General features: G+C 39.6%; 1 protein-coding gene across 2 annotated transcripts in view; it reads right to left on the reverse strand.

Moving 5' to 3' along the window:
• Positions 1-15,462, reverse strand: part of mmp16a (matrix metallopeptidase 16a (membrane-inserted)) — a 78,635-nt gene extending 63,173 nt beyond the window's left edge. For both annotated transcript variants that reach the window (XM_008438394.2, XM_008438393.2), the window contains exon 1: positions 15,108-15,462. In XM_008438394.2, coding sequence (XP_008436616.1) covers positions 15,108-15,233 — 126 coding nt within the window. In that variant the 5' untranslated portion in view covers positions 15,234-15,462. The remainder of the gene's footprint in view (positions 1-15,107) is intronic.
• Positions 15,463-22,148: the final 6,686 nt, after the last annotated feature.

Below are 22,148 nucleotides of genomic sequence, written 5' to 3' on the forward strand. Positions count from 1 at the left end.
GGGCAAGCTGGCACGCAGATGCACAAGCCCCATGAAGCCACAGACACGGATTCAGCGTGAAGATGTTGCAACGAGATGCCGCAAGCGCCTACATGGCCACAGAGATTTTGATGTTTGTTTGAGAATTTACAGAAAAGACATGATGCAAACAAATTGCAGACGAGCAATTTGTTTTTACCGTGAAGGTAAAAGGTGTGAAGTTGTTTCTAAAAGTGTCTTAAAACTATATATGAACTAAAATTAAAAACAACAAAGCAAAGATAAAATTTGCTCAAAATTCACATTTAGTGCTGGAATTTTCTTCTTGGTTCTGGTTTTATAATTAGCACAGCAACACAAAAAGAAAAACGGCCGTTTTTAACAGCTAGGCGTAGCATAATGACCACCGAAAAAAGAAAGGAGCGACCCTAGTTGCGCTTCCATTAACTCCAAATGCGCAATTGGAATTACAAAAATCAATTCAGCTCCAAAGTATAAGGAGTTTGTTGCTCCAAAGCCTGAGTAAGACGCCAACATCTCCTTTGACGGCTGACGATGAGCGCTAGTGTCGTGGCTGAAATATGAATATATCTCCTGTAACCAGCCGCTATCTGTTGCTGAAAAGTTACTGTAAGAAAACATCAAAAATTAGCAACGAGATCATTTGTATGGCACTAAAACCTTCTTTAATCCACACAGAAACAGAGCAGTAAGCACTAAGCTGCAAAGGCAGCGCTTTCTAGCCAGTGCAGCTTTCATCAGACGCAGAGATGTATTAAAGCCGTCCGGGAGACGATGAGCCAATCTGGACTGACAGTTGTTGTGTCTGATGCTCCGACGGTGACAGGATGTCGGACGGTGTCTGGGCGCGCACGGGAGGCGAAGCGCTCGTTCGGGGTCCCACGTGAGACCGAGACAGATACATGGAGGTGGGATGCGCAGGGTGTAGCTGTCAAGCTGGTTCTTTATACACAACGCCACGGGGAAACAACCGGGCAGAGCAGGCAGTGAACATAACAGAGGAGGGCAGGCAGTGATTCCAAGGAAATGTTCTGCACTGGCAGCAAATGCAGTAAAGCTAGTCCCTCTGGTCACTGTGCTTTTTTCTTCTTCTTTACACCAGTCTTGGAACTACAGAAAAAAAAACTAACTGCAGAAGTTGAAATCTCAGGATTTAATATGGTTTTACAGCAAAATCAGAGATGCACCAATGAAATTTCTAATCAGTTCTTCCCTTTCTTGGTCTAAGCACACCAATCAAGAGCATTTATTTTGTTAGCACTTCTGAGGTAAATAAAACAGATAAAAGTCAGAACGAGTCATTTTCTTGTTCTGACTTTTAGCTGAACGAGAAGGTGTAAAGCGTACTATGTTTTACACTTTTACATGAAGAAAACCACAATGTGAAATTGAAATCAGAAGAACAGACGTCATGCAAAATTGAAAACGGGGCAGTCGGTGGTAGATATGCGAGTCTTCCAGTGTCAAGCAATTTGATTCAATTTGATTTTTAGGGGCACAATTAAATTCAGAAATGATTTTTGATTCAGAAACCAACTTTTCAATTCAAAGGCTCTATAAATTCTCTTTAAATTATGTGACAGACGAGAGTAAAAGAGGATGTAGACAAACAGAACATTTACTTAATTCTGTAAGGTTCAATCAGCTTTTATTTAAGCAAAAATAGAATAAATATTCTGTAACTTAAATTGCCGGTACTAGATTAGTTTAACTGCCTGAATTTCTTATTCGAAACATAATTTTACCAAAAATTATGCAGACTAAAATCAATTTTTGAGCGTTTTGAATCGATTTGGAATTCCCAGAGTAGGAATAGCGATTCTCTAAAGAAAGTTTTTTTTTATTAAGCGCCTCCAGTTGGTATCACTTTTTACTCGTAGCAAGAAGGTTCTGGATTCAAATCCTAACCAGGGATCTGTCAGGCTGTTTTCCCTGCAGGAAAGCTCAACACATGCACGCAGCGTTGCCAGACTCCAACGAGAGAATCAAAGAGAATCCTGATTGAATGCTGAAACGTGCTGACATAGTGCAAAATTTCAAAGATTAAATCTTAGCCTTTTATCTGTTTGTCCTTCATTATGGCAAAGATTATAGGTCACGCCACTAGTTTTACATTTTTAGCATCCTGTGACCACTTTAGGAGTCCACAAAGTGCACCTCACATCGTCAACAACTTAATCCATCCCAACATGATAACGACAAACTAAGTTTCCATGTTGCAATAGTCTTAATGAATAAGAGGAGACCGCTTTGTGCAGTCAGGGAGCGTTTCTTCCGTCTTTTCAGTCACCAGTCACTTCTTATCAGTTTCTGTTTTCCTCCTAAATCCTTCCTTCCCTGCTGCCCACCTGTCCTGCTCATCGATTCACTCTTTCACACAGTGATCTATGGCTGCCGGCATTCTGCAGATGTGAGGATTCCTGAGAGCAGGAGGCTCCGGCTCGACAGCCTCATTCATTTGATCCGACAGAAATTCCTCCCCATCCTCAGTTTGCAAATGGATGGAAATGAGAGCGAGTGCGGCTCGTTCTGTGTTGGACTCCTTGGAAATGCATTAACGGTGACTGTAAATGGGGAAAACATAAACGCTGGGGGAGGGGGTTACCACTGCAGGAACTTTAAAATGTAAACACATTAAAAGCACGCTAAATCTTAATTAATCCAACAAAGCCCAGAAAACGACTATAGATCCTCTCTACGCAATTAAATAGTATTATTTTAAGAGGTCCGAGTGCGCTGTGAGAGCAGAAAGAAAGTGTTTAATGAGTTTGAACTTCTGCAAATACTCAGCTACTGTTGAAGAGAAGAGAAAGAGTCCAACAATGATGCCCCGATAAAGACTAAACTCCTGGAAGTGTATCTTCACCTACTTCAAGGGGTCTCCGCACTTCGTTTCACTTCCCCTATAAATGGATTAACCTTACAAACCAAGATATGAGAGGAATCTAGTCTGAGATCACATACATCCACACTTTTTTCTTAGGGCGTTCTTGAAACTCTATTTCAAAAACTGTGCAGCTCCTACACACATGGGTACTTAAACTATGAACGCATATCTGTCGAAAAATACAATTGATAATTTTCCCAAACCTATTCTCCAAATCTTTAACATCGTTTGTGCAGCGAAATAAAAAGTAAAACCAGAGTCAGCATGAGACTAAGCTGCTGCAGGTTAACCCAAGAAGGTGACATGAGAACTAGGGCATGAAAGTGACTCAGACGTCTTGTCCTTCCACCGATGCCTCACACCGCCACTGAACCGAGGCGAACTTTAAGCCTTCACATCCCATGGTCCCTCTCTATCAGTGAAGCTGGTTGGCCACACCTGACAAATAAAAGGCAACCTGATTAGCTGAAGGGTGCCACAAAAAAAGGGGGGGGGGACCAACTTGTAAGGCGGCCGCGCATCACATTCGCTTTATTATGAATGAGATGCGAGTCAGGCAGGAAACCTGGTCAGCATGGCAACGCGCAGACAACATGTGGTAGCTGGACGTCATTGTCATTTGTGACCAATCAGCTGATAAGAGCTTGAGTCACCTCGAGTTACAAGGGGTCACGTGTGAGTTAATAGTTCATGGTGAGTCAGGAGCATGAGTGCGGTCTCAAGTCAGGACTAAGTGACATCAGGGGAGAGATCATGTGACGTCTTCAGGCAGGAAATCATTATGTGTTTTTATCCATTATCCTCAGTGTTGCTGTATTGCACATGTGTGTCTTAAAAGCCTAATTTGCAGGTTCAAAAACCTAAATTAAAGAGGCGGTATTATCTGTTTTCCAACAAAGTAGAGCCATTTTCAATCAAGTGACTTTGTCCTCTTTAATTCTTATGAAAATGCTGAAATGCAATGACTTTGAAAATGACTGACTTTATAATTTAACACCTTGAAATTGAGCCTCTGTCTCTTTAAGGAACTTTCCAAATATGTTGTCAATCAGGGAATATCATTAGAACATGATGTAAAGCTCAAAAATGTTGATTTTACATAATACTGCCCCTTTAAGGAAATAATATCTGTCCATAGGGACACTGCACCCTGTTTGTTGTTACACTTACAATCATGAAAGTTTAGAGGTCCAACAAGAAATCGTTAAGTGACTGAAACTGGACAATTCACTGGTGAAAAACAAGAAAATTCATCCTATTTCTGATCAGTAAATTGACCTAAGCACTATAAAGAAACATTAACAACACCCAACAGAATGCGTATTGTAACGGAGTGAATAATTTTAAGTTACTATGTTTTCATGTCCACATTTCTTTGAGGATGCAGGAAAGTGGGAGAAAACATAACGTTTCCAGCAGAACGGAAGGAAAGACTGAATTCATTACAGCAAACTATTCCTGTTTCATCCGTTTTGGCCGGGAATCTTTGTCCGTCTTAGAACACCATGGATTCAGTGTCAGCACTTTTGGAAACTCATAGTTAAGGTAATGGAACTTTATTCTCTAAAGAACCTACATGAGTTTGTTAGTGCATCTGACACCAGCTGATGCATTACTCTTAGCAGCACGGTACAGCACCGGCTGCCGAGCGAGGTAGATAAGACGCCTGAAGGTTTCAAACTGCCAACAGTTTCCACCACAGGCCTGTACTAATCAGTCACGTTGAATACACCTACTGAAAGTCCCTCCGCTTTTTTTTTATTCAGGTCATCTATTCAATGATGGATTTCTGTCTATGCAGGAATCCTGACGGGAAGTAGTTAGCTCCCCGCTAGGAGAGAAATTCAGGTGGAAGACTTTGCGCTGAGTCTTTTTCATTCCTCAAAAATAGGTCAACCAATTACTCAAAGGTCTATTCGACCATTACTGGTTAAGCATATTCAGTCATTTGATACATTAAGCATTCATCTAGCAGCGATATGACATTAAATGTGTAGCGATTCTGTTCTGCATTAACCTTCCTGTCAAACCGCGGGTGGTAACGGGGAAACCAAAAAAGTGCCGGTAACAGATTTGAGACGGAGAGCTGTGAAACAACGGCGTTTTTTTTTTTTTTTGTTTTCTTTTCTCCAGGCACAGGTGAACGGTCGCAACGTGATCCCGTCCTCCAGGGGTTGCTCCGCCGCCTCTGACCGGCCTGAATTATTTATCCGGTACACGCCAGTCCGCTGGAGAGTGTGCCAGGGTCGTCAAGGCAACCGCTGCCGTTATTTTATTTTTTTCTGCCCACACCGATAAACTACAAACCCACACACACACACACGCACACGCATTAATTCAAACTGCTGTGTTTAAATTCATACTATGGAATTTCAACAGTAAAAAAAAACAAAAAAAAACAAGACTTTTAATGAGACACAAACCGTGGTGTGCACCTCGTGGCCTCTGACGGGGTGTGATTATTGCAGAGGCTGAGCGGGGCATTGCTGCGTCTTAAGCCCCGGGCGCTTACAGATTCACAAACACACACATTTGTTTTATGCATGCCATGTCTGCTATCTCGGTGGCCCCATTAGGATAAAATGCCACAAAAATGTCACCCAAAAATGTCACGGTGTGATCATACATACTGAACAGTGACTCTACAGTAGACGGTCTTCGGAGGTTTTAGGGGCCTAAAATAGAGATCAGAACCTTGTGGCCAATCTCTGGAGCCAAGAATGCTTTGATTTTGCTATAGGAATATTAATAAAGGAAGATATAAGAACAGTCTTAAAGTTTTTTTTGTTTTTTGCCGTTAATGTTATTTCACCTTGTTCTTTGACAAAAGGGTTGCAAAAACAAAGCTATAAAATGATTGCTATGTTGACATTCTAAGCTTTCACTTTCCCTTTATTAGCTGTTAGTATTAATAAATTAGCCATCTCTGTTCTCTCTTTTCTAGAGAAAGTTTTCTTTCTAATCCTTGCGACAACTGTGAAGCTTTTAAAAGGCTGCAAACATTTAAAGATCCAGCCTATTCCATGACAAAGAATATGAGCTCTGGTCGGCTTTGCTGTTATCGGCGGTCTTGCTCTCTCCCGCTTTCTCGCAGCCTGACTAAATCGAAGTGATGCATCAACATTAAGGGTGGGAATCTTTAGACATTTAGTGTTTCAAATTCATAAGACTGACAGGCAACTAAATCTACATCTATTATGCAGACCTACTTATTTTAGTTAGCCATGCATTGCATGTGTAGCTAAATTTAAATCCATTTTAGTAATCTGTTATTCCTCCTGTTCATACTTTTATAGTTTATTTGTAATTATAGACATCTATTTGCAGACCTATTTGTCAAACGACAGTGATTGCTGTTGTTTGGTGCACACATGAAGTTAGTTGTGCTGCATCAGAAAACATGCAATTGTTTTTACAAAAATCTGCAGGCATTTTTGAACTATTTCACCTTAATTTAAAGATCTCCGGATCTTTTGTATCCTGAAAACGAAAGCCCTGGTTCTCAATGACTGGTCTATTTTAAGGAAAACTTTAACATCACTTGCTTGATAAGCCCATAAAGTCACAGGTAGATTTAGCTGTTTTTTTCTACATCTATCGTAATATTTGTAATACTGTTTCTCATGTTTGTTTCAAAATATTCCAGCTTAGTTTTTCACAGCATACATATGGTGTGCCGTCTTGACCAGAAGGTGATGGTTGTGTTACTTGTTCAATCATAGTTACTCTGTTGTGTTACTCTGAAGCACTTCAGAGGTCTGCCTGTTGCCATCAACATAATGGAGTAATCAGTCCACAGTACAGTACTGCATTACATTTCTGTATTTCTTTGACGTCACTGAGACTGAAAGTAGCTAACTGTGATTGGGAGAAAAGACGGAGTTTCTGATTGGACAGTCACCTGTCGAGACCAATAAAGCAAAAAGAAAAACCCTATACTGGTCACCATCATATTCGTTGGTGCATCTCCAACATACAGCAACGTGAAACAACAGCCAAATAATTCTCGACTAAGGCAAGGCATCAACTTGACGGTTTTATGATGACTGTTGTAGTTATTAAATTTGAAGTTATGGAAAGAACAGCTTACAACAGTTCACCATGACTCATAAAACGCTGCGTGTAAAAGAATCCGCACACACTCACACTTGTGCTTTACCATTTCTTCCAGAGGCTAAATTTACTGCCCCGCATAGGACGCCCCACGGGCAACGCGTCATGTTGCGATCATCAGTCACATTTAAGATTTAACACCCCGGCAAGCTGTGACCAAAGACATGTCTCGGAAGAGGAGAGAACGTCTGTTCGCCTACAGAAAGGAGGACATGAAACAATACATAACAGTAACAAGTGCTGAAGAGTGTCAGGTCGGTGTGCGCATGTGCTGAGGAATGTTTTAGTTCAGTGAACGTGTTGTTGTGTTTGTATCTGGGTGAACAGACTGACACAGACACCCCAGTGGTCCAGAAATCTGCTATCCTACCAAAGCCAAATGATGCAATTGATATGAGAGCTCGAGGACGAGACTCGCCGATAAAAATACAAAAATATGTGCACCTAAGAGCGCTCAGACACTGGCGGTTAAGCTGCTTCCTATATGCTGCACTGTCTGGGTGGGGAAATATGGCTAAAGGCAAACGGCAGCAGCAAACTAATGTATTTACTTTGTTTAAGATGAGAAAATCCAAGACTACAGCTTCATGCAAATAAAAAGCCTGGTTGCATTTGTGATTGATGGGACACAAAGGCAAACTTAATCGCTTTTACTTTAAATGCCTTAGGAGTGAGGAAGGGGGTGGGTGAAAGCCCCAGCTGCACAGGAAGTGATGCATTTTCAATTTTGGGCTATTTCGCTGAATTGTGTAGAGTAGATAAGTAGTTAATACCAATGCCGACAACCACCATGCCGCAGGGAGGGAACGAAACATTCAAACTTCATTAACAGAAAGTTCAAGGAAAATCACACTGGAGCACAAAAGTACACTGACCGACTGCCAAGCAATTTCTGGGAAATGGCACAATAAAAACACACAGCGGGCGAGCGCCTATCATTAAAAATAGCATGCAAAATCTATTAGCCCAGTTATCTGTTTTCGGTAGTTATAATCCAGTCTGAATTAAAGCCTCTCCTTTGGTCTACTGACCTGCAGGACTGTTGCGGCTGCACTCAGGCAAGTGAACTCACCCACCCTTCCAACCGACACATGCTCGAGACATTAAGAGAAAATCCCCAGAAGCTGGAGGACCCACACGCGTTTCAAAGACGCTCGCACACGAGTGCGCCGCTTCACATTAGTCGCTTTTCAACGTTCAGGTGCCACTTCAGAGGCTGAACATGCCGACTGGGAGGACAAGCTGAGACGGCGATGAAAATGCTGCCATTTCTCACGTGATGCCAACAGCTCTGTGTTGTGCGCCACAAAGACTCCCAAAAGCAAAGTGTTTTTCAGGATTTTTCCAGCTTGTAAAAGTACGGTGCGTTTAATAGATAGCTTTGACAGATATCCCAGCCAAAGTCGTTACAAGTAAATACTCCAATAATTTTGATACTAAAGCCTTGAATAATGTATAGATGTCTAAAATTTGCGCTTTCACTCATTTACTTGTTATTCTTTTTTATTAGTTCACTAGAATCCATTGTCAACACCTTTTATGAAGCTTACTACTTACTATAGGACGGTGTTATGTTGGGTAGCAACACCTGACTACAAATTTAATTCACTTTATCAAATAATGCATTTTTCATAACTCAAGCATGTCTTATTTAATGTACTGATTTTAAGAGTCTTAAATTGAATGAACACATTTGCAGAAACTCTGGAGTTAGTCACACAATAAAATAAAAAATATCATCTGACCATGTAACAAGGTTTCCCCCAGAAAAGTGGCTAAGCTCAGTGGTTGGGCGCTAGGGCCGTCAATTTAATTTTTTTTTAAAGTTGACAGGAAATTTGAAAATATCACTTGATAATTATGTGTTATTGAAATATTGGAAGATTAACACCTGGATACAAATTAGAAAGCTATAAAAAAGGCAAACATTTTAAAAATACTTTTAAAAAGTGAGCAGTGGTTAGGCTGGTGGGGGAACAAGTGAAGCCTGGTGGCCTGCCAGGCTTTTAATACATGGGGGGAAACCCTGATGCAACTACCTTTGTGTTTGTTCCTACTTCCATTACGGCTCTAAATACTCTTGAAAATGCCTCAACTCTCAGGTATAATTTAACTTAGTGACATTATTATTATATGAGGATTATATTACACTCTGTTTCTTTTTTTATATAACTTATCCATATTTGGGTTAATTGACACTCATGAAATAGGACAGATTATGACTCATGATCAAAATGATATTTCTTACATTTCTAGTTCATGTAAACTATATCTACTGGAATTAAATTATTCCATACTGTAGATTATTAGTAAAGAAAATTACTTTCAATTTGTCAAAATAGGTACAAAATAATTCACCTGAAGATACAAATCAGTGTGTAGATGTCTCAACAGAGCCGACACCTCAGCATCCTCTCATTTTGCGTTGAGTTTCGCCCATCTGGGACATTTTCATGGAAACGATCTTCAAGATTTACATGGAGAAAGCGATTACCAGCGACTCGCGAGCAAGGTTTACCTGAACCATAAATTCACTCATGCATTCATCCGAGACAAGATGTGTCAACAGATGGGAGAACAATTTCGCACTCTCTTTGTTGTACCGCAGATTATCTCTGACTAAGCAACTCCGCTCAGTCTCTGGTGAGCACAGAGGCATGACTCAAGCGCTTAATGTTAGTCAGAGCACAGCACTGCACCTGATGCCTCTCTGAGCAGAATCAAGCCGGTGCGAAGCTCGGGAGGCTTTGACATGTCTACATTGTGTTCCTTGAGGAATGCTTCATCAGCAAGACAAACAAAAGACAAAACTTGGTGGATCAAATGTGAATAAATCTTAATTGTACAAATACTTGAATTAGTAAAGCAGTGAATTGTTTCTTTTCTGTAAACAAATGAAGGCTACACATGAACTAATGTACCTTGATTTAATAAGGTAAACCAAGGTCTTAAAAAAAGGTATGGTATCAAAAACTGCAAAAGAAAGATGTCTAAAAGATTTAATCTTAACCCAGAGAAATGAGTGGAGTGAGCAGTTTTCTCTAGCTGTGTAGACTTGCCCCTCTCCCACCTGTTGCTTTGCTACATTTTAGCCCCAAGATGCACAGAGAAATTATCTCGTAGTTTCAAGTCCGTCCTCTCTTGGGAACATGTTGGCAAATTAGCAAAGCACCAAAATGACCTGCATCCGTCTTCAAACAACACCAGACTGAACGTTTTACTGTAAATTAACTCTGTTTTATTCTTTTGAGATTTCAACATCTGTCAACAATGACATGCAGGACTTAGAAATGCTAGCAGACTGAAAGAAAGGGTCTACTCTCTTTATGAATAAATCACATAAAGGCTGATGTCTACAATGACTAACTATGCTAACTGCAAATACAAGATTCTTATGTCAAACAATGTAAATTAACTAACAGTATTTTACCTTTCTTTGACAATGAGTAAAAACATTTTTAAACAACTGCTTGCTCACACTGTGAAATTTTCTTCTTTTCTGCAAATTAATATCAATGTTCACAGGAGGGCCATAATGTAATGTCGCTTAATCTTAATTGTCAAAGAGAAGTTGAGATTAGATATCAGTAGGAAGGCACCAATGTTGATATCTGACAATAACGTTGTTGTTATGGCTAATAGCTAATATTAAATGATATTATATACAGTATATGTATATCTATGTACAGGTGACCTCACCTGATTCAGTTAAACCTTATAATCCTGTGCTGCATCACTAACACTGACTGAAGAAATACCACATGGCCAACCAAAACCTTTCCTCCCCCAAAAACGCATAAAATAAATGGCAACAGGACGGAAATAAACACTGGTTGTTACAATAAGTCCTGTTTTATTTATTGGCCCAATATCAATATGTTAAAAAAACAGGCTAACATTCAGCCCTTAAAATCTGCATGGGCAGGTCAGAAACTGGTCACAGAACTCTAATGGGTCCAACTCAACATGAAACAATAACACAAGAATGTCATACTATCCTTGCAATTTTAGTTGGTTGCTCTGCCAACTAAAATTGCAAAAGCGAAACCCTAATTTAACTGAGCCATCCACTAGCATTGGCTATCACATCACATTTTCAAAGTTCTTCAGGGGGGAAACAATTGGATAACCAGCAGCTCATAACGATTCAAAGCACAGACGGACAGAGATATAGTGTTAATTTAAGTGTTAGAAGTTGGTACAAATTACCATTTTATCGCTCCCTGGCAAGCTGCATGTGCTGTAAAATGTAATCCAAGGGAAGAGAAAAGGGAAAAGCAATGAGAGGAGTATGGCATTCTACATTAATTAGTCCACAAAGCTGTCACTGAAGCTGCCACTCAAAGAGGTAATGTTTTCTAAAAGACAGCAGCCTGGCCAGCGATTACAGGGCAGCGGCAGGATGGACTTAAACCACACCTATTACTTGGAGGAAATACTCACCTCTGCCTGCATTATTACCCTCTACAACCTGTGCTAGAGGTATGGGAGACAAACACATCTATCCTCGCCGTCATAACAAGTGCAGAAAGCGGCTCCGGTGAAACTAGCTGAGTTTCCGCCGGTTTTTTTTTTGTTTTGTTTTGTTTGTTTACAAGCCTCCAGACGGACAGGAAGACAAGTCATTCCTAACTACCTGAAGCTAAGCTCTGCAAAAATGCATTAAAATAATGAGACAATGCATTTTGTGCGAATGCACAAATCAAGCTTTTGTTTGCCAAACACTTGATTCCAGTTTACTGTACATTAGCACATTGGGGGAAAAAAAAGTGTCATTCGTATCTAAATGAGAGAGAAATTAGCAGGATTATGTAACAAGAGGCTCAGATTGGTCAGTGAAGAATATGTTACTTTTTGGATGCCTTCCTGGATGAAATACAGGAGTGAGGGACTCACAGGTAGATTATCTTCATGCTGGAGTATTACTTACTTAAAGCACCTTATTGTTCTATTAAATTATAATGAAAATATGCATGCAGATGCTTTACATGTATAGCAAAACAATCATAACATATCCATAATTCCCTAATTGGCTCTCATTCAAGTAGGAAATTATGGTGCATCTCCAATTTTCATGCTCTGATTTTGCCAGATTGTAGCTATATTGTTTATTTTGTGTCATTTTTTTCTTTTTGAGCCAATGTTAAAAACAGTCTTCACACCTGAAATCCCCAAGATGGCAGATGATGAACTTTACATGTCCACTAGTGTGTTGTCGTTTGTCGATGGGACAGAAAGAGTAAAAAATCAGGGACAGCAAAACAAAAAACAACACCAACAAGAGAAGGTCCACATGTGTGGAAGCTTTGCATCATGCTGTAAAGTCGGGAAGCTCAGGGATATCAAACTACTGAAACTGTATTTATTCAACACGGCAGCATAAATACTCCGACAAACACGTGCTCAGCGGTTTCTTTACAAGACGCAATCAGTGTCATTCAGTGTCGGGACAGTCTTGCTTGTTCGCTCGCAGAAACACAGCGTTCTCAAATATCTTCCTTTGTTCATATGGAAACACATAGCTCCTTTGTCTCCGACTAGATGCATTATTCACAAGAACGTAAGCACGCTCAAGTCATACGGGGGCTGCACACTGCTTTACTATATGTTTGAGATTTCTAAGCAACAAGGCACAGAATCATGGCCGTGTTCCAGCAAAAGCATTTCAAGGATGCGCAGGCTTGTTGGAGGACAATAAAACTCGAGGAGGATGGCAGCGTAGGAGAAGGGAATGCTCTAAACCACCACAGCGATGTTAATGTGAAAATTACACTTTTTATTACATTGTGAATTGTGTTGTGCAGTGGAGAGGTTTGGGTTAAATATCACAGAAAAATACGACTTTTTCTTCTTGAACATAAGACGGAGAAATCTCTGTCAAACAGCAGCTCAGTCCAAAATCGGTTTCCAAGAATTATGAACGACTCTCGTTCCAAATGAAGCCTGAGTCTGTTGCCAAAGAGAGCTGGTTCATGAAGCTTGTGAAATCATGTGAATATGTGACCGCGAAGCTTGAATGACCTTCGGTAAACAACATGCCCGGATGATCTCAATTGGTGTTCAGATGATCGATGAGATGATTAACTCTTAAAAAAGTTGGATGTGAAACGGGCAGATCGGGCTTTCTCCTAAAATCTCATGGAAGTGCCCTTTGCCTTAGCCTCCAGAGATCTCTTTCTGCTGAGCCCATATAGTGGGAGGCTGAAAAAACACAAACATCTGGCATCCATCCAGTTCAAATATTTGCTCCAGTGACCTTTGTGAGATCTTTGCTGATGTTGAAATCGCTAAGTTGTGCCTCTTTCACATGAGGCCGGTCAGAACGGGAGTTTCCATTCTTGAACATGACATGAACCAGAAAGATATCTCAAACTGGACAGGTTTTTGTCTTGAAGGATCCTTCTGTAAAGATCAATACCTCTTAGGCTGTATGAATAGTAGGGTTTTATCTTGTACATATGTTGCTGATTTCATCATTCTCTTCCCTTACAGCATGTGGGGCTTGTACTAGTTCTACTCTAAAGTATGGCAATCTATTTAACCCCCCCAAAAAAGAGTGCTGATTGCACAAACTAGAACAAATCCTTCTTTATATTTAGCTGACAAAGTTTTAAAAGTGTTGAGCAAAGTACAGTACACCGGTCTCATCATAAGCAGTGATGTATGCAATGATGACAACGTGCAAAGGCAGTGCTGCAGGTTCTGCAGGCGAGCTCATATGTTGCCACTTAAATTTTACATGCGCAGACAATGTCACAGTAGCTCCGTTTTACAGCCTATTGTGCTTCCTTTTCACACAGCTCACTTGTAGCAATTACAGAAAAGCCAAACTGAAAAAAACACCCAGCTGGCTTTTTACAATGAGTTAAGATTGAAACGTATGACACGAAGGAGACGCTTTCAGTGAAAACAGAGATGCAACAATTCTCCCCTCTTGCTGCTCAAATAAGTTAATGCAGTGATTCATTTATTTGTCTTTTCATTTTTGATTGAACAGGAGCAAACATGTAGAAAAGCTCTAGAAGCTCCAGAGTTCTCAGGAGCTTCTTGGACATTTCTGCAATTCTGCTTTAAATAGAATAGCACAAGCACAGCAAGCTGGTAATTTGTTCATTTGGCGGTAAGCTCAGATCGCCAGCCTGCAGCCTGCTGCTTTACAGACATGTCACTTGCCGTTTGTAGTTTTAAAACAGCCGTACTTTACCAAAGTGATGGGTGGGGCTCGTTGCGTTTTCTCAACACTACTGTCTGTGTTTGTGGCAACAACAAAATACTTCCAAACACCCAAAGTCTTCTTGTCTTCCTTGTAAAATAGGAAAAAAAAATGTTGCCTTCTTTCATCCAGCTGAGTGGCAATGTGCAAGAGAGCAAGCAGTTAGAAAAAAAAAACTCCTAACACTTTGTCTGGTATATTGTTAGAAGGGAAACTACTGGAAGGTAAGGGTTGTAAAAAGACAATGTAACTTCCGCAGCCTCTTGTATCTTTATATGGGTAACTGACACATGCCTGCTTTCACACTGATGTACACTAAAGAGATTACATCATATACAAATGAAAAATACATCACAACAAAATACATCACCACAAAGAAAGGATACAACAGAAAATATTAGCTAGCATCACATGATAAGTTTCTAAATTCTTGGCATACCTGCAACCTATCACTACCTTGTCTAGTAAAAGATGCCATGTTTAACCTGTGGTGTTTACTGGGCTGCTTTATTTCATTTCATCTTGTGCACATGAGGGACATTATGTATTAATGGACATGTTGAACAACACAAACGCAACACCAGCCAAGGTTTCTCTTAGCCTTTCTTCTATCGTTTATTTTCTTGTTGTTTTTTTTTTTTATGCCTATACACATAGAGGGCGAATTGATAAAGTGGAGCTACAAACCAGTTGGGCTTTTCACAAAGACGCTGTTGTTATTGTGTGAACAGGAGCTACACTGCCTGTAATACTTTTTCGTGTGGCGTTATTATAGGCATAATACAGCCGCACAAAGGAGCAGGCGCGTTTCTTCATAGGTAGAATTGTGGGGTTTTTTTTTTTGTTCTTGTTTTGTTTTTTGTTTTTTTAAACAGATACCGGTCCAGTTCTTACCTCCACGCTGAACGGCTGCTCCTCTCCGTTCACGGCACATAAAATCCACAGCAACAACTGCAAGCATAACGTCCCCATACAGCGACTATTAAGACATCTCCTGCTGCGGAGAGCCAATAAAACCATAGTGAAGCCCGTCGTTGTTGTTGTAGCTCTCTGTCCGTGCTCAGCTTTAGTCAGTCTATGCACACACACACGCGCGCGCGGCAGCAAATCCTAGACGTTTAGCAGCAACATCGCGGGTGTCTCCTTGCTTTTCTTCTCTTAGCGGGGCTGAAATTAAAGCTGGAGGAGATGTTTGAGATGAGAGAGAGAGAGAGAGAGAGAGAGAGAGAGAGAGAGAGAGAGAGAGAGAAGCGCGCTCTCTCCCCCCTCTCTCGCGCGCGCGTGTTTCTTTTTTTTTTTTTTTTTTTTTTTTTTTTTTTTTCAGGGAGGAGGTTTTCCCCCGGGGAAGCGGTCGCCTGTCAGCAGCCTCCCGGTGCAGCGGTCCCCGGGTCGGTCCTCCGTTGCAGCGGCCGTTGTTCCAGGCGGACGCGTCCAGCTCGTTCTATGTAAGCGCGCGGCATAGCTGCCCGTTTTCAACTGCGAGTCCAATCGATTGCGCATGTGCGCACTGGCACCAAGCAACCCCTCCCTCTCCATCCCTTCTCCATCCAGTCTCCAATAAAAACAACTCGCATCCCGGCAGCTCTCTTTGCCATGTTTGACACAAGCTGAACAGTTGCAGCCTTTTTTTATTATTTATTTATTTTTTATTTTCTACTGTACTCCATTTGAATGTAAATAAACACTTATATAACCTCACAATGCTTAGTGGAGCTCCGGTTTGTGACTTTTTCTCCAGATGACAAGAACCATTTAAAACACTGCTGTTACTTTAAAAATCCACAACAAATGTACTTATTCTTTAATGTACATACAACGAGGTATGTAAAACTCTACGGTATATCCTAAGAAATAATTGTTGCTGTCCCTTTAAAAAAAAACAACCCATAAACTTAAAATATATTTAACAGATTTGGATTTTTTTTTTATTTGTCTAAAGTTAGATTAAGCTTATGTTAAAAAAACTATAATACATGTGTCACTGCATCTGTTTAGAGCAAATTTGAAATAAATTCTTCGCACAGCCAGTAGAGGGCGATGACAGGACCAATCCTGTTAAAGATCACATTATTCAGCAGAACTGTTTAGAAGATGCTGATACTTACAGTCAAGGAAAATTAAGCAAGCTGACCTGCTGTTATAGCAGGAAGAATAATGTGTTCAGCCCCACTCTGTAATAAAAATCCTCCTCCGGTGTGACTAATCTTTTAATGAATATAAAGGATGTTTTAACAATTCTGGATATTATCAATAAATTAGAATATGTTAATGTATTTAGTGAGAGTGCATTCAAAATGTTTAGTCATTTTATATAGGTACATTTTACACAGACTAAAATTCTTCAAGAGATTAATTTCAGAAATTTTAAGCAAATGAAAAGTTCAAAAATAGTTTCTCGGACATTTTGAATAACAAAGAAGACCGATTTTTAATGTAGAGATATTGCGCAGTAGGCTAAGTAATCATGAGGAAGACTGTCCATTTTGACAGCTGTCTGACACTGTGAGGAAGTGGTATATCAAAGCATATCGATGGAAAGTTTAGAGGAAGAAAAAAGTGTAGAAGTGTAGCAAAAGGCACAATGGTAACTGAGATTAAAGGTGCTTTTAGAGAGGACGGAAATCATATTGATTAGTTTGGCTGAGATTCACAAGGTGTAAATATTAGCTCGAGTCAATACATCAAGAGCAAAAACACGCACAGATGGTGTGCATGGGTGTTAAGCAAAATACATCCCGGTGTGTGTAGAATTATCCATTTTCTTTCACCCTTGTCCCTCAGTGAGGTCGGGAGGGTTGCTGGTGCCCATCTCCAGCTAACGTTCCGGGCGAGAGGCGGGGTTGTGTAGAATTAGATCCATAAAATAAATTAACTTTTGAAAAGTATTCTAATGTACCAAGATGCACCTTTAATCTTCTGACAGTTTTGGATATGAACTGATACACAACCTTAATGTCATGTAATTAAGGACTTTCTCTCACTCGTAGAGTTCAGTTGGAAGTTTGTCAGATTTAGTTTCGTTTCCTCTGGGAATAACAAAAAGCTGAATGTGACGAGCCAGATCAATGTTTTTCTGTTTAGCCTAACTCCAAGGGAGGATCTGGTAAACGGCTGTGTCATTGTGTGTCAGAACAAAAACTCAGACGGACTCCAAAATACACACATCTCCTCCCATCTTCCTCCGAGGATTTTTCTCTCTCGCAGCTGAACTGAAATTTCTACATTTTGGCTGCAGTTCATGTCTTTTTTTCTTGTCAGTGTTTTATCATATTAAAACCACAAACCTGAATGCTCTCAAATATACACATGCTTTGTTAAAATCAATTATCTTTTGGGTCTGAACCTCCGCCATAGTCTCAAATCTTTTGCTGCCTCCAACAGCTTTTCTTCCAGAATGACCCGTTATCTTGAGGCTGCCAGTGCCATGTTTCTGCATGAGCAAGACGTGTTGAGGGTGGTGTACTGTGTTAGGTTTTCACATGTTGCATTTTGCATGTGGGCAAAAACGCTTACAGTCGTCCTGTTACTAGATTCTCCCACCTAAGCTGTGCTCTCCTTGTCCGTTTTCGTGGACGGCCACGTTTGATCAGTCGTTTCTTCAGATGACTGAAGAAACATCGCTGTCTGAGGTTTTTTGTTGTTAAATATAGCTTTATAACCTCGCCAAGCTTTACACCTCTCCACAAACAAGTTTATCCTTGTCCGCTGTGTTCATTGTGCTTAGGTGCTGCTGGTTCGCCAAAGTTCTCCAACACACCCCTAAGGGTTTTCACAGGACTTCTGGATTTATTATATAAGATCAGAGTCAGGCTAAGAAAATGTTAAAAATGAAATTTTTAGAAAACAACAGGCTACGCGGATAAATTAATAATGTTACAAGAATAAAGTCATTGCGTTATGAAAATAAAGTCAAAATTAGTATTGTTATCCAAGAATAAAGTTCTAGTGTTATGTGAATAAAGTCATAATTTTATTACTTTATTCTGATAACATTACCACCTTTTATGATAAAGTATCAAATTATATATATAAAAAAAATAAAATAAATAAATGCTGAATATTGTTGGTAAAAAATAATTCTGGCAAAGATAATATCTTTATAGAGATAATACTCAAACGAAAGATGTTTTTTTTTTCCTTCCGTAAAACTCTTGCAACACACAGTCCCAGTGAAAAAGATGCAAACATTTGTAACATGCAGGAATTTAAGAGTGAAATTAACATAAAACTAATAGCATTGATAAAATAATTAAAAATAACAAGTGTTGTTTGAGTAAATTTAAATTTTTTAAAAATTGTAAATACAAGTTCACACCTCTACAGATCCAAACTACAGCTCACCAACAAGTTGCCTGAAGCCTTCAGCAAGGTCTAGGCGTAATTATGACGAGATATTTGCCCAAGGTTGGCAATGTTTTATTTTAATTCACCGTTTCATTCCACTGACTTTGCTTTCAAGTTTTATCCTCAATTTACAGTAGTAATAAAATTGCATGATCTGTAATTGCGTTTCTTATTTAGTGGAAACACGACTGTGAAATTGTGTTTTTATTTTTACATTAGTGGAATATCGACAAAGATTAGCGCCCATTAAGCAATGGAAACATTACAGCTACTGTGACCACTAAAGCAGAAAGGACGTGTTTGTGTTCCGACTTTAACAGCAAAAGTTGTACTCAACACCCATTATTTGTTGACGCCTCCTAAAGTGCTGAATATCCTATTTATAACAGAGGGCAATGAGGGAAAACAGAGATCGCTGATATATCTCATCAGTGTACGCAGCAGAGCATAAATTAATGAGACAATTTATTACCAAGGAGATGATGATTATGTGTCCCTGTCACTCAGATCAGCGGCTTCTCTCATGCGAAGGGTCTTCCTGTACTAATAACTGAGTTGCAGGGGGTGCAAGACTCAGCTTAAGTGTAAAACTTTCAGTCTAAACAGGTATTTTCAAGCTTATGAATGAACTCGTTCTAAAAGATAGCCTCGATTAGCCTCATCCGTTTTTGCGGTTAATGTTCAATTTACGAAAAATAACCACGTTATTATTATAGTAACATTTTCCAAAAAATAATTAATGAATCTAATATTAAATTATTTATTGTGCAGATGCTTAAGGCAATGTCTGCCTTGTAACTCCAGAAACAGAGGATGTCTTGTAGGCTTGCAGCCTTCACTAGCCAGTAATCCTGTTCACTTTCAAAGAAATGCAGCCATGCAGAAACGGTGAGTTACTGACCAGTTATGAGAAAAATCCACCCTTTAAATCAGAACTACAAACATGCGCCTAATATTCAACTTTGTAAAATAATGCTGATGACATTCCTTGCTAGTCCCTATAGCGCCTTACAGCAAGAAGTATGAATCATTGTCATCGTTTTATCATACTGCCTATTAATTGCAAACAACCACCCCCCAAAAAATAATCAGGAATAAAAACCATCGTAAATAATTTCCAGATGTATTGAACTGCTTTTCTAACTTCCTGTATCAGCTGTGCTGTAAAATATGAGCAGAAGATACAATGTTTTTGTCTTCAGCAGAACACAATGGCAGAAGATAGCCATTATTGTTAATCAATAATAGATGGATTTTTATCACAGTGGGTTTTAATCACCAACAATATAGTAGCAATAATTTAAATTACTGAAAATGTGACAAAAAAAAAGACAATAAAAAAGAGAATAAATCTTAAAATCTGCACTTCTAAAACAGTTTTGTGTTGGGATGTTAAATTGCTACTTTTCTCAAATTTGAAACAATTTGCTTAGAGCCTCCGAACAGAAACGGGAACCAGAAACTTTTCCAATAGATGACTTGAAGAAAATGTGTAATATTATTATTTGTCTTTTTCTTCTTCGCTGGTTGTTGTTTATGTCAGTAAAGAATCCTTTGTTCTTCCCAGAAACAAGGCAGAGAAACAGCGAAAGTCAGACATTCAGAAGAGAAAACAGTCTTTTCAGCTGCTTCCTTTCACATATTCCAGGAAAAACTTCAATAAAGGATTAAAACGCTGTAAAAATCAATAGCGTCAAACTCAGGTTTTTTTCTTCCTCTAGGTTTTGTGTCTTCAAACACGTGTAAATCTTAATTTTAAATGGTCTGTCAGGTTTGCTTTGATTCAGCTATCAATATTTTGTATAAAATCTGCTTCATGTGAACTCACACTGAAGACATACGCACAGTCAAAATCTCTGAAAAACAAGAAAGAATGCAAAGAGATAATTTATACCTACTTTAATTTGCACAAACAATGAAACTGAAGGTATGCTCTTCATCTGTATTTGTGGGACATAGCTCCACTTGCCAACAGTCATTTATTTACAAGCCTATTTTAAACCTAATTCTTTAAAAACAACTTCTACTTCCCTCCTCGTTTCTCTTCGCTCTGTAATCCTGAGTATACCGCTTTATTTTTTTGGTAACGGTTCTGGCCCGTTCCGCGCTGTCCTTCCACTCGTGTGGAGCTTTTGCCAGGACTCTCGAAAGCCTCTCTCTGCAAAGTGCGGCTCCATCTCTTCACGGCTGCATCTGCTCCCAGTCAGACGTCGCTCATCACCTGGCAGCATAAACCCAAATCGTTCCGTCTGTCTCCCTCTCTCCAGGAGCAAAGAGATTAGCGGAAAAGATATGATGAGGAGAGGCCTGCAATCTGCCCAGGATGAATTGCTCCCATTTTAAAATCAAGAGCTCCAGAGATGGAATAAATAAGACGTGGTGTCCTGGAGATGAACAAGTCGGTCATATTTATGATTCGGCTGGACATTTAGGAAGAAATCTAAAACCTCTTCATGTTTTGTGACATAAAAGAAAAGAAGAAAAAAATCATAAATGTCCAGGTGTTTTGTTGGGATTTTATAAGATGGAACCAACACAGAGTAGTGAAGTGGTAAAAAAAAAAAAGAAAGAAAGAATTTGCAGTGCTAACATTTCTGCGTCAGCTCTGCAGATCTAGAGACTAGAATTGTTGCCTATACTTCAACACAAAGAAGCTCAAATCCAACAGATTGGATGGAGCACGTATGTGAACATTAATGGTCAAGATTTGCCACCAGGTTCCCAATTGGACTTACGTCTGAACTTTGACTAGGACCATTCTGCCTGTAAGATGAACATTAGATGGGCATGCAATCTGAAGCTTTTTTTAACCTTCAAAACGTGTTCACCATCTTTTCCCTGACATGTTTGTTGGTCTTTATCATGGTGTCTTTTTGGCTTTTACAGAAAAGCACAGATGGACTGCCTTCACTAATTTACTTCTCAAGGAAAACAGTTGCACTGAATTTCACTAAGTGAGTATTACAGCAAACAGGGCTGAATCCACGGAAAAGAAGTAACACATAAAAATACTGATTCTTTCATTTTCTTGTGTGTGTGAGAGAATCCTTTCTTAGGAGGCTTTGTTTCCTATATTACTCCTGTGTCTGGGTGGGATCAGGAGTGGATCGCATTTCCTCTCCAGATGTTGCTTTGAATTCGGCTCGGAGCGACAGCGCAGGCTGAACGGGGCGCAGTGAGAAGCAGCCTTTTTTTCGACAAGGCCAAAGACTGATTGATGTTTAATCAGCCAGCTGAGCCCCAACTAAACAGGTCAAAAAGCTCAAGAAAAGAGCTTCATATTCCAACAAGTATTTTCCACAGTTGGACACTTATTTGGCTCTAAATCCCTAGTCGATGCAGACTGGCTTAAGTTTACATGTAACTTTTTTTCTCTCTCTCTCTTTCTTTCTTTCTCTCTATTGTTTGAAATGAATCAGGAAGTCTAATTTGGCTTTTAAATGAAAATTTCTGAGTGCACATTTAGTCATGCAGTTCAAAAATAGATGGAAACGTTATGTTTTGTTTCCCAGCTTGTACAGTAGCCGCTTCCTACATATCAGAGACAGCCTTGCCAAAAAACTGTGCAAAGAAGAAGAAGAAGAAGATGAA

This window comes from Poecilia reticulata, linkage group LG20, assembly GCF_000633615.1.
Source record: "Poecilia reticulata strain Guanapo linkage group LG20, Guppy_female_1.0+MT, whole genome shotgun sequence".
In the NCBI taxonomy this organism is placed as follows: Eukaryota; Metazoa; Chordata; class Actinopteri; order Cyprinodontiformes; family Poeciliidae; genus Poecilia; species Poecilia reticulata.